General features: G+C 47.6%; 1 protein-coding gene and 1 long non-coding RNA gene across 7 annotated transcripts; one reads left to right on the forward strand and one right to left on the reverse strand.

The window, feature by feature from the left end:
- The first annotated feature begins 1,083 nt into the window (after positions 1-1,083).
- Positions 1,084-6,623, forward strand: LOC120689819 (peptide chain release factor PrfB3, chloroplastic-like). 2 transcript variants are annotated; one of them, XR_005681444.1, is made up of 6 exons: positions 1,084-1,837; positions 4,028-4,245; positions 4,456-4,656; positions 5,007-5,219; positions 5,900-6,090; positions 6,181-6,623. XR_005681444.1 is itself a non-coding variant. In XM_039972236.1 (6 exons), exons 1-6 carry the CDS (start codon positions 1,516-1,518, stop codon positions 6,453-6,455), a joined length of 1,413 nt encoding a protein of 470 aa, XP_039828170.1. In that variant the 5' UTR covers positions 1,090-1,515; the 3' UTR covers positions 6,456-6,623. The 2 variants fall into 2 exon arrangements, 1 of the variants encoding a protein (XP_039828170.1); XM_039972236.1 differs by having other exon boundaries at positions 1,090-1,837; positions 5,907-6,090.
- Positions 6,624-7,247: 624 nt separating this feature from the next.
- LOC120692949 lies at positions 7,248-10,118 on the reverse strand. Of its 5 annotated transcripts, none has more exons than XR_005682796.1 (6): positions 10,035-10,118; positions 8,938-9,932; positions 8,659-8,839; positions 8,400-8,561; positions 7,833-8,322; positions 7,248-7,367 (listed from the first exon to the last, which is right to left on the reverse strand). It is a non-coding gene; the product is annotated as an uncharacterized LOC120692949 (long non-coding RNA). The 5 variants fall into 5 exon arrangements; XR_005682798.1 differs by lacking the exon at positions 7,248-7,367 and having other exon boundaries at positions 7,731-8,322; positions 8,938-9,302; positions 9,747-9,932; XR_005682799.1 differs by lacking the exon at positions 7,248-7,367 and having other exon boundaries at positions 7,731-8,322; positions 8,938-9,011; positions 9,261-9,932.
- Positions 10,119-13,008: the final 2,890 nt, after the last annotated feature.

A 13,008-nucleotide genomic window follows, 5' to 3' on the forward strand; every position in this document is an offset into this window, starting at 1 on the left:
TGTTGGGTCCGGTCGATTTCCGACAAGAGGGAATCCCCTCCCAATTGGTGGATCTTCTGACGTTTCTTTTTCTTTTCTAGTATTTTTTTGTCGTTTTGTGATAAATGTTTCTAGAAAAACTTTTTGGAAAAAAAAATCAAGAGGAAACTTGAAATTTTTTTGATGAGAACAAATTGAAAAAGAGATTTTTGAGAATTTTTTTGAAGAAACAACTTTTGCATCCAAAGTCAAGAAAAAATCCAAGTAAAAAAAGTTTGTAAAACTTTTCGATCAAAAAATAAAAAATGGGAAAAAATCTGTAAAACTTTTTGCATAAAAAAAAGTGTGCTGCCGCCACCAAGTTGCCAACCGCGCCGCTCCGCCGCCGCCACCTCGCCGCACCGCTGCCACCTTGCCGCACTGCCGCCCCAGCATCGCGAGCGGAACTCGCCACCACAGCTCACGGAGCTCGGCCTAGGGAACCTGCTGCTGCCGCCACTCGCGGAGCTCGGCCCCGGGGAGCCCGCCGCTGCGTCGCTCCCCGTGAGGGCCGAAGCCTGCTGCCGCGCCGCTCGCCCCTCGGGGCGGAGGTCTCAGGAGTCTGGTCCGGAGAAGGAAAAACTAGAGGAGAGAGGGAAAGGGGAACGGATAGAGAAAGCTGGTGGGGAGAGGAGATAAATCACATGCGCGTAGGGTCCACCCCGTGGTTTGGTCGACCGTGACTTTCGCTGGAGGCGGACGACTGTAAAAGCAGCATCAGAGCCAACTCGGGGCGTGCTGATTGGGCGGTGGATGAGGCGGCTCACACGCGCCAGGCTGCGGCCCCCTCCGCCGCATAGGAATGACAATTTTACCTGCTGGTGCGAGTACCCGACCCGATGGGTAAGGATATGGGCATGAAATTTTACCCGTGGGTACGAATACGGGTATAAAATTTTACCCGCTGGTAGTATACGTGTAAGAATTCTTACCCGCGGGTAACCTATCGGGTATCCGAAATATGAAGAAGGCCCAACAAGCTACATTGAAACGGTCCAGCCCAGTACAAATCCCAGCTTCCAACACCCTCCCTGCGGACCCTGCCTTATCCACCCGGCCACCCCACCAACCCCTGCAACCCGCCGCCTCCCACAGTCGCAATCCCAAATCCAGACCCAATCCCACCCGCCGCCAGAGCGTGCGTCCGGCCTCCTGCGACGCCGAGTCGCCGACGCCCCCGAGCCCGACGTCGCCCGCGTGGCCCCCGCCTGGGAGCGTCTGCGCGCCTGCGCCGCTGCGCGGCCGCGCGGCCGCCGCTGGGAGCTCCTGCCGCCTGCCGCCTGGGAGTGCCCGCGCGCCTGCGCGCTCGCGAGGGCGAGGCCGCGACCTCAACAGGTCGCCGCGCCGCCGCCCTGAGGCCCGCGGGGTTCTGCCGCTGCCGCCGCCTATCCCCTGAGCCCCGATCTCCCACGGTTTCTTCTATCGCCCGACGGGTACCCGGCGGGTACGGGTACGAGTTTTCGCCTGAAACGTTTTGCGGGTACGGGTACGGCTGCAATGTTCGGGTATGCTGTCGGGCGGGTAAATGTCTTACCCGCACCATACCCGACCCGTTGCCATCCCTACCGCCGCACAACCTCAGCGGCATCTTCCTCCACTCTTAAGCCACCCTCACACCCGCCGCCGTCTCCTGGCATCCGCGTCCGGCAGGCCACCACCGTGCTCCCGCGGTCCTGCCCCGCCGCTGCAATGGCTGCGGCAGCCTCGCTGGCAGCGTGCGCTCAGGCATCCGGCCCCCGCGCGGGGGCCCGCCTCGCCGTCCGCACCGCAGCCCTCCCGGCGGACGGACGCGGCGACGGCGCCGCCTCCAAGGAGCTCGGTACGTCTGCTATTCGAGCTTTAAGCACTTCTCATTATGCTGTGGATCAGTAAATTTTGTTATGGGCATCGCTGGTGTACAATGCTGGTCAGTTGGATGAACTGAGAAAGGAGAAAGAGTAGCAAAATAGCTAATTTTTTGGGTAAAGAGATTGCCGGGGACAGATTTTCTATGAAAAACAGAAGCTTTGGGTACATAAAGTCATAATTCATCTGGAGTAGTTTCCTGATAAAGAGCAGTCCTGAATATAGACTGTCGGTGTTTTCTTTATGCATGTTTTCTTTTGGCATCTAAGTTAAGGTGGCTGGGACAACATTTGCACATTTACACTGAGCCAAGTTGAACAAAGTACTGTTCTCTGTTTTTAAGGCGTGAGGCGTCTGTGGCGATCCCACCCCTCTAAGGACACCTAGGCGCGTAAGGCGCGTGGCGATGCGACGCCATAGACATATGTTAGAATACTTTGACAACATAATTTAGTAGCACACATACATACCTTTGTTGAGCTGTTGTAGCACCCATTCTCCCCTTTGCTGCTGCTCTTTCCATCCATTCTCTTCTCCCAAGTAGCAAGCTACACAAATAATGAGCAATGAATCAATCAGCAAGACTAACAAAAGAAATTAAGTGCAAAAACTGGACACTGTCAACAGAAATGCATGAACACACAACACAGCAATACAATCACACGGCATAAGTGCATAACTAACATCATTAGTCCAGTACAAACCGAAGGCACAAGTAACACAAACCGAAGGCACAAGTAACACAAGCAACATCACATGGCTCAATTAGTAAACAAACCGAAGGCACAAGTAACACAGCCACTGAGGCACTAAACTAAACAGATAAAATAAACTCACAAAGGAACTACATAAGCAGCAGAGCTGAGAGCAATCTGCCCAACCATCACGCACATGCACAATAGAGCAGAGAAGAGGGCACTAGAAATTACCTGGCCATAGGAGAGGGCTGGCGTCGTGGACTAGCAGGGCCGTCGTGGACCAGGCGACCAGTAGAGAAATCCTGGCGGACCAGCTCCAGGCTCCAAGCGTTGCTCTCCACAGATCTGAGGGGCAGCGCTGCAAGGGCGGAGGGGCCAGGGGCAGCGTTGCAGTGGAGGGGCGAAGGGGCAGCGCTGCAGGGGCGGAGGGGCCAGGGGCAGCGTTGCAGTGGAGGGGCGAAGGGGCTAGGGGCGGACGGGCTGAGGATGCGCCGCCGGCTGCCGCGAGCCAAGCTCCAGGCGCCGCCCTCTTCTCTTCCTACCCTATCCACATGTCAGCTCTCTCCGTTTCCCTCCCAAATTGCGTCGATTGCAAGCTTTGTTGGTGGCCGGCCTCTATTTCCCGCGCCGCCCTCGGTTCCCGCTTGATTTCCCGCCGCTCGGTCTTTTCCCGCTCGCCTCCACTCTTTCCCGCCTAGGGCCTCACGTATGGCGCCCGCCTCATCCAATTGGACGCCCAGGCGACGCCTAGACGACGCCTTCGGCGCAAGGCGGACGCCATACGTAGTCGGCCAAGGCGAAGCAGACGCCCAGGTTGCCAATCGCGCCTTGTCGCCTAGGCGACGCCTAGGCGATGCCTTAAGAACAGAGGTACTGTTCGTTAAACCCAAGAGCTCTTTTACAATTATTGTAAAATATCAATGGGTACTTTCAGGTACTTTTATCTTGGAACTTTTTTCTAGCTGTTGATCTATGGAAAGTATTTATAAAAATTAAATTAAATTAGTATTTGATCTCACTTTTTGGTATTTGGCCCCACATTTTGGAAGTACCAGGTACTTTATCCTATGTACTTCCTACCTTCACCACCGTATCATTTTATCATATGGGCGGCTCCTATTTTTTTCAATCATTGTAAAATTTCTCTAAATGTACTTCCCACATTTTGGGGTTCTTGAGCGGGTCGATAATGTAAAGAGGGGTAGAGGTAGACCTAAACTGACGTGGGATGAGTCGGTTAAGAGAGACCTTAAGGATTGGAATATCTCTAAAGAGATAGCTTTGGATAGGAGCGCTTGGAGACTAGCTATCAATGTGCCTGATCCTTGAACTTATTTCCTTCGGGTTTCATCTCTAGCCTACCCCAACTTGCTTGGGAAAAAAGGCTATGTTGTTGTTGTTGTGTAAAATTTCTCTAAACTCAAAAGCTCAAACTGCTAAATACACTGTTTGCTTGTTGTTTTAAGGTCTGTACTCCTTGAAAAAGAGGATTGAAGATGCAGTTATCCGGGTTGAAACCACCGCATCCAGTGCTCTGGAGTTGGAGGAAGCACGGAGAATTAAGCAGGAAGAAGTACTGCGGAAGTGTAACTTGTGGGATAATCTAACTAAGTCACATGAGACGCTCTCTGCTCTGGCAGATGCCATCAGGGTGGTCGACCATCTAAAAGATCTTCGCTTCAAGGTGATTTCTGTACAATAAATTGAGTTAAACAAACGGCTCTTGTTTTCAAGGTTTGAACAGACAATATAAGTGGAACCATGCCTATCCCGTCACTTGGTTAAACAGTGCAAATTCACAATTTCAATTCTTTTGTCTTGATTTTATGCATAGACCTACCATAGGAATTTGCAATTTGGTTATCTAGCAGTTGTCATTGAATATACTTTGCAGGCTGAAGAGGCAAAATTGATAAGTCAACTATCAGAGATGGATGCCATAAATGGTGAGCTATTTAAGCAAGCATACAAATCTTCAGTAGATGCTAGCGAGTATCTAGATCGCTACCAGATGTACAAGCTTCTTAAGGGTCCATACGACAAGGAAGGAGCTTGTATTATTGTTACTGCAGTATCAGATGGTGTTGCTTCTGAGGTAAGTTGATTGGTCTATGTATTATCGGTCAAAGGTTAATGGTAACAGTTTAAGAAATGCTGATGTAGCTTTAGTTATAATTTCACCTTGCTTTGAATACATATCTTACCATCCTGTTTACTCTTACAAATTAGGCTTCAATTATTATTCTGCTCAACTCCACTGAAGAAATAAAGCTAATGAGTGCTTACTTCATTTATAAAATTTCTTCAAAATATGTTAACAACATATGGTGATCTCATACTACTACATATATATTGATATGTTATTATGAATGCGGACATCTTCAACCTTCTGAAATTTTTATATTTACTTTTGAAATTGATAAAGTTGGTATTTTTCTGTTCCAGCTATGGGCAGTGAAGGTCTTTGGCATGTATACAAGTTGGGCACGGAAGCAAGGTTGCAAGGTTGGATTGATTGAGAAGATTTCTTCAATGAGTGGCCATGTCCGGACTTTAGCGATGGAGATTGAATCAGAGTACATTTTTGGCATCCTTTCTGGAGAAAAAGGAATGCATCGAATGATATACTCTTCCCTTGAAAATTCTGATAAATTTCAGGTGATTATGCTTTCTGTTGTTGTTTGTTAGTTTTATCAGAATTCATCAGGAATTGTTGTGTACAAAGTTTAGGTTATGTATGCGACTTATCCATGTAATTATCAAACAGCACATAAATGCAATACAAGATGTTTAACCAATAGATTGCTCAAGTTATGGAAAGTAATGTTTGAGGCTAACAATTTCATAATTGTTTGCAAGTGTTGACTAATATGCATAGACTGATAGAACAAGAACTATATAGACTGATATCATTATGTCGCCCACTCATGAATTGGTAGCAGAGGAAGTTACAAGTTAATACACAGAGGTTGATCGAAGCTGCATCATTACAAGTAAATGTACTATTTGAAAAGAAAATCATGGTAATTCTGAAGAACTTTCTAACACAGTTGGAACAAATATGCCGATAGAAGTTAAAATATCAAGTAACATATTATGAATTCTGATTATTTGACCACTAAGTTTGAATAATAGATTGTGTGGTTTTTGACTTCGGATTTCAGTGCTAAACCTTATAATTTAACCTTATAATTTAACTGCCACGCCAATTTTTCAAGTCAGGTAGAAAATCTGGATTCTAGCTTGTGTGCACATCTGTATCATGGTCGAACTATTCTATCATGATCTTTTTCATATGTTGCTATTTATTAGAATGGCTAACCCAAAATTTACCAAAGCTTGCAGGCCTTATCAGCTAGAGTAGACGTAATTCCCCTCTTCTTGGATAGGCCAATTAATCTTCACTTGGATGACAATGATATAGAGATCGCTCCCTCACCTTCTTCTGAATGTAAGAAGCGAGATAGCAGAAACTGTGCTGCTGTCAGTGTTCAACACAAACCAAGTGGAGTCACTGCGGAAAGTTCAGGTACGGAACAAAAGCCTACTGCATATACAAATGTAAATTGGCATGCACTTGTAATTTGTTAATGGAATTTAACAAGTTAGCCCTCAACAGGTGAGAGAAACTATTTTGGAAACAGGCTAAAAGCTACAAGTAGGTTGAAAGCAAAGCTCCTTTTATTTGCAAGAGAATTGGGAGTATCAAACATGAAGACGATGAACAAACAAGCTATAAAGGATATATGCAGCCGTGAAACGCGAAGGTACACATTTGGGCCTCAGAAATTGGTCCATGATCTCAACACAGGCAACCAGTTATCAGATTTGAACTTGGTTCTGGAAGGTGAAATAGAACCATTCATTAGAGGTCGTATTATCGCCAGACAATGATGATACAACTCACCAATTGATTGATTGTCCCCCCTCATTGCGATCTTGTACATTTATTTGTCTTTATACAAACCACACCACATCAAAGGATGACCTCTGTAAAATATCACATTTCAAGCCAAAAGGCATGACACCTGGTATACAAAACATTACGTTGTTTGCACCATCTGCTCCACTCCATTACGAGTACTAATGCTCATTCATTCCTGATGTAATGAACCAGCCTCTTGTGTTGTCACGCTTGTGCATTGCGCTTCTTGTGTTGTAAAAGTTAGGGCTCTTCTTGGGCGATCAGCGCCAGATCCTCAAAAGCTAGTCCCTATGCCTACTCCAAGATCTTGAAATCCAAGAAGACAAAGCAAACCCAGTGGTAGTGTGGTACAAGTGGATTCTGATGGGAAATGCCGTGCCTGAGGTCTATGTGTCTTCGGGTCTGTGTGGTTGTTGATGTTACCAAACCTTTGCTGCAGTTAATCTCTGTGTACTTTGTGAGATGCAAGGAACTTCCATTCTGTTCCTTCTCTTGTAGTTTGCTTGGCCATACTTCCATGGTTTGACATACACCGATGGAACTGGACCAGGTTGGCAATGGCAAGCTTCCGTGGAATGATGACCGTGCCTGGCCACTTGTTTTTTTTTTGAAAAGGGAAATTTTATTTATTTCAAGCACAATACATCAAGGTGATACATTGTCTTGAAATTTTCTCGACCTCTGTCTGAACGACACAGCCTAAACAGAGTTTGATAAATATCCACTGTCAATCCTAAGACTAGACCGCCACCCATATGCCCGGGAAAAAAAACCTTAGCCACCTGTGCCAAGAAATGAGAGACCGCTACAAGCTTGTCCTGCAAAGTATGCTTCTGAAGGATAGCCCAAGTACGGAGCCAATACGTAGTTGAGTAGATAATCTGCAAAAAAAAATTGTTATCAAACACCACAGCATTTCTGCATAGCCAAACAAACCAACACAAAACTGCCGTGCCCAGAAGTACTAGTTGTTTATTTCCAAGTAGCATTGGCCACCTGTGCTAGTAGGGTGCATGTGCGGCACGCACGTGTTTAAAGAACGATGTTGTAAAAAATAGCCACATTAAATTTTAGCCTCAACAAGAAATTTTAAGAAATTATATATGACGAAAACAAGCAATAAGGTCTCAATTGTGGTGAAAATAGAAAACATTTGAAATATCAAAAAAGTATGTGATTATAAAAAAGATAAAAGTATGAATAAGATAGTACGGAGCACATGTACAGATAATTAGACATTATGATATAATGCTAACTGCCTTAAGAGGTTCAAACACACTACAATAATATAAGTTAGCCTTAACGGCACAGCAGTACAGCACAGATTAAGATTTTTACAAACTAACCATCAACTACCAACAAAATCGAACTCTTGATGATCAATATCTTCCAACATATGGTTTAGTAAAACATGCATCATGAAGGAGCAGTCCACAAGTGCTTGATGTTTGCCATTGACTTCGACATTGCGCATTTCTGGTCGACTGTATGCATGCGAATGGCTCAAGGTCTTGATTGCTCACTTTATTCTCGCCCGGTCTATGCAGTAGGGCAAACAAAAATACTCCACGGCAGACCTTTGTTCGTTCTGCCAATAATCTAGCTGCATATATCTGCGAGCTGCTGCAATACAATAGCTGTCTAGGAGTCTACCTATCCCCACGAGCTCAAGGATACAGCAAGTGCTGCCAAAAAGCCAGATGCACGCAGGTTTTCTTTCCCCTAACCAATGCAGCCAACTAAGTAATAACTAATCAATCCACCTCTTCTGATAATGCATGCTCTCTTCACCATCATATCTCCCACTCCAAGTATAATACATAGATGGGACAACCCCTGCATGTGCATCATCACACAAGAATGAGCATGGCTGTTCACATTTCATCATAAACTGCAGGTTTCAGATAGAGTACCTTTCCGCTGAGGTTCAGCTGGACGCGCAGGTCGGCTTGCGAGGGGGGAAGCTGGTTGCATGGCGCCACTGCCTCGGTCCTGCTAGCGTTACCAGAGTCGACAACTACAGTATTCCTGTCCAATTCAGTCCATGCAACGGGCACTCTTGGTCGACACAACATCTGCAGGAAAAATGTAATTAATAATTGAATCTGGAGCTAGCGATGGTCATAGCATTGTCATCATGCACCCAAAATTATGATCTGGCATGCATCTTACCCATGAATCCAAATGGATATGTCTTGTCAGTCCTGACCTTGCCATCAACCATAACTTGACGCTGTATCAAGATTGAAATAACTTCACGATAGGTCAGAGCATACTTCAACCTGTTCGTGAGGATAAGGATCAAAGGCAAGCACTCCCTGGCTTTGTGGGGACCAGATGAAGGCTTGGGTGCCTGTTCAACAGGAAAGGAAACAAAATATGATTGAGCACAGACGGAGCAGTAACCAGTAAGTGACTGAACATCATATTGCAAATTTAAGACAAACATACAAATGCTCCACCAAGCTTGTCAATCATCCAATGCTTCAGACTGCCATTCCTCCGTACTTCTTCTCAACGAAAGCCTGCGACGAAAAAAAAGTGATTGAACATACCAAAGTAATTGAAGATACAGGAATGACTCATCCACTCCTACTCCGCAAAGCATTTTTTCCTTCGAACAGATCAACATCAAGGCAACCAATTTCCATAAGTAGTAGAAATGGAGGTGTTTTGACCAAAGGAAAAAAAGATACCAAGACTGAGAGACTGCAAATGTAATTGAAGTACGTTGATCCACGAAATTGAAAATGAGTTCACAATGTACTAAATACCAGTGTGATTGAAGTACTTCAATCCAAGAAACTGGAACAGGCCTGCACGAGCAAGAGCTATTGGCAGTGATGGGTTAACTTGCATATATTGTACACTACTGAATTTTTTTGAGAAACAATAAAGACACTTGCATTGGATCTTGGAAAAAAACATTCTCCTTCCCTAAAATAACTAACAAGTTTAACATGACATATAAAAATTATATATTTGAAACCATATAGTATGCTGAAAACAGTTCATTCTGAGAAGAACTGGGAAGGTAAAAGCCACAGAAAGGTTTAGAACAGGGGATGTTGCAATGGTGTACATATCATGGCCATCCTAGAGATCCGACCCTCAAGGGAACCTGGACTTTCAAGAGCATTTAGCACAAATGCAATATTCGCACTATAGCTGAAGCTGACCTACAATATCTGATTCCTAAATTCTGACAATTGGCATGATATATAAGAACACCTAAGGAATAAAGACCGAACTGAACTCACCCAGATTTATGCAACAATGCAATGAGGTCATGGGGTTTACCATCTGGTTCTTAGCTCAGAGCATGATGATTCGAGAACATCCCCATACAACCACAATTTTTTTATACCAAATATATATAATATCTTAAAGTTGCTTGACGTATCATCGATCCTGATTAACCTTCCAGTTCCAGCTCCATCCACACACTACAGCAAGAAGCATCAGAAATCTGAATATTGTTGAATAAAAGCAGTATTATGGACATGATAATACTACAGCAGCACATTCAGAAATCAGAAACCACCTACCAAATTTTGGACATGATAAGTGTAACACATATATCCCCCAAATAGCTGCCATTCCGGTTGAGTGGAACACATATAACAGTCCACCTGCAAATCACATCCGAAAAGTGACCACATAAATAATTTATTCATTATTTGAACAGTAGGTCAAGGGGTTGAAATAAACCATGCTTGCGGAATATTCTGTAATGTGAATTAGGCAACATCAGTGAATTACAGAGCAGGATACAAGTCAAACGAACTTGCCATGTTGTGGCCTTGGGCCTCCTCGAGGGAAACGACATCGTGAATGTCCCAGACTCTTTGCTAGGGCAGTGCTGAATCACACCATATGCGTGGTGACGCCGGTGCCGATGCCTGCACTGCTGCGCTGGTGACTGCACAACCTAGGTCATCTTCTTGCTGATCGGGCGGATAGCCTGCGTACCCCGCGGATAAGCACACGCCGCCAGATCCCCGCCGACGGCCTGTCCGCTCCTGCGCTCACCCGCTCCTCCTGCACTGCGCCCGCTTCTCCTGCACGCCGCGCCTCGGCCTCTGCCCGCGCGCGCTGCCCCACCACGCGCTCGTGCCCGAGCCGCTCCGGTCCTACGTCGGCTCCAAGCCGTGGTAACACTGGCACCTGCAGGGCACCGCTAATTTCCGGGCGACCGTAACAACGGGATGGTACGGTCGATTTTCCGACATCATATACTTTCTATATTTGGAAAACCGTGCCGATCCGTCCGGGCGCTATCGGTCGATTTCCGACCAGAGTACCAGACCTACCGTCTATCTATACTCCGACAGATAATGGCTCTATATGATCGTGACGTTGGAGCTCTAGGACCGCTAGGCCCGCTAGCAGATGATGTGGGCAGTGGGAATCGAAGAACGCGCCACACCCAACCCAGCGAACGCACGCATCCCAGGACCCAAAAACCACCGGAGAATACAATTGAACAATAAACTATACACATAAAAAATTAGATACAAAATATTTATCTACGTAAAAGTTTGGTCAAAGCGTAAAGATAAAAATATAGAAAAGAGAAAAAGATAGAAAAGATAAGAAAAGAATCATGAATTTTTTCTGCGTGCAGGACGCGCGTGCGGGAGCGGCGAGCTGCGGCGGCACTGGGCTGGCGGCTGCGGCATGGCGCGGGCGTTGCGGCTCGGCACACCGTGCGCCGCGTGTGTGTGCGCACGGGCAGGCTGGGGCGGTGCGCGCTCACAGGTGCGCGAGCGTGGTCGGGGCGTCGTGCGGGCGTGGTCGGGGCGGCGTGGTGCGTGGGCGCACGCGGCGCTCGGGAGCAGAGGAAGGAGAGAAGAGAAGGGAGGGGGAGGGAAAGAAAAGGAAAAGAAAAGGGGAGGGAAAAAGAAAAATAGAGAAAAGAAAAGAAAATGGAAAAGAAAATAGGAAAAAAAAGGAAAAATGGAAAAGGAAAGGGAAAAAGAAAAAGGGAGAGAGAGAGAGGGAGATTCGCGCGGCGCTGATTGCGGCGTCGACCGCGGGGCCGGTCGGCCGCGCTCAGCGGTCGCGTGCGCGTGCTGACGAGGCCACAGGGAAAAAGGGGTCGGGGGGTGTTGGAGATCGGACGCTTGGAACAGAGAAAGATTCCGAGAATTAAGGTTCAGGGTTTTATGCGGATTTTTGAGCTCAACGAAGATATTTTTTTGGAAAAAATATTTTAGCGCGTGATTTAAATTTTGTTAGATTTTTGGGATGTCACAGTTCGCTCCATCCCACGAAATCTGGCGGACAAGTTCGCTCCGCTCCGCTTTGATGTGGCGTCTCTCTCCCGTCTCTGCCCCATCTCTCTCCCATCTCTCCTCTCTGCTGTCCCATGCCCCCATCTCTCTCCCGTCTCTCCAGCCCAGCGTGCGCTCGTGCGGCGTGCCCGCGAGGAACTCCTGCAAGCTACAGCGCCAACTGCTCCTGCGGCGGCGTCTCCGCGGCCGCGCAGGCAAGTGCCGCGGCGACGGCGGCCAGCACCAGCAGCAGCTGCACAGGCGCGGCTAGGGCGGAGAAGGGCACCGGCGGCGGCCACGGTGGAGGGGGGCGCCGGCGGAGGAGGCCATGGCGGCAGCGGCGCGCAGATATAGCGGCGGAGGACATGGTGGCGGCCGGCGCGAGGGCGGGACTGTGGTCGGCCGGCTGGCGGAGGCCGCGGATGGGGCCGGCGGGCTGAGTGCGCAGATCTGGAGGCAGCCGGTGGGAAGGCGGGACCGGCGGGCGAGGTGGACGCCGGCGGGCTTGGGCGGAGAGGGAGAAGACGTGGGAGGACCGGAGGAAGAGGATAGAGGAGATGAAAAAGTAAAAAAAAAGGTGACATGTAGGTCCATCTTTTTTACAGATGGGTCTAGTGAATAGTGGTATAATGGTGTCTAACGTCATCCGTTCTCTATTTTTTTGACTCCACCAACCAAACAAAAAACTAGAACCAACCCAACCCCAAACTAAAAAATGAACCAAACATAGTAGAAGTTGGAGCCATCCCCAAAATGAGGGATGGAACCAACCCAAATCACCACGTCTCGGAACCAAACACACGGCTAGATGTAACGTCCCGAAAAATTTACCAAGTTAAATCATGCGCTAAAAATAATTTTCAAAATCTCTTTCCATCGTTGAGCTCAAAACTTTCCTAAATCCCTTTCGCCCGAGATCCTGATCCCTCGAAATTATTCCCGGCAACCCGCCGTCCCGACACCGGTACAATTCCCATCGCTTTCTTTCCCTCATTCCGCGCAACGCACTGCGCGTCGCCGACCGGCGCGCGTTCTCGTCCGGCCGCGGTCGCCGCCGCGAAATCCACTGGCGTGATCTCCCTTTCTCTCTCTTTCCCTCTCTTTTTCTCTCCCCTTTTTGCTTTTCTTTTTCCCTTTTCTTTTTTTCCCTTTTCTTTTTCCCTCCCTCTCTCTCTCCTTCCTCCCTCTCCTCTCTGCCGCGCCCTCCCGCGTGCTGCTCGGCGCCGTGCGCCCCTGCTCGCCACCG

Source organism: Panicum virgatum, chromosome 9N, assembly GCF_016808335.1.
Source record: "Panicum virgatum strain AP13 chromosome 9N, P.virgatum_v5, whole genome shotgun sequence".
Taxonomy (NCBI): Eukaryota; Viridiplantae; Streptophyta; class Magnoliopsida; order Poales; family Poaceae; genus Panicum; species Panicum virgatum.

Bases quoted from the DNA above. Each gene is read 5' to 3' on its own strand.
- LOC120689819 (XM_039972236.1), top strand. From the start codon at position 1,516: ATGTTCGGGTATGCTGTCGGGCGGGTAAATGTCTTACCCGCACCATAC. The intron at 4,246-4,455 runs GTGATTTCTGTA...TATACTTTGCAG, and splicing joins TAAAAGATCTTCGCTTCAAG to GCTGAAGAGGCAAAATTGAT. The intron at 5,220-5,906 runs GTGATTATGCTT...CAAAGCTTGCAG, and splicing joins AAAATTCTGATAAATTTCAG to GCCTTATCAGCTAGAGTAGA.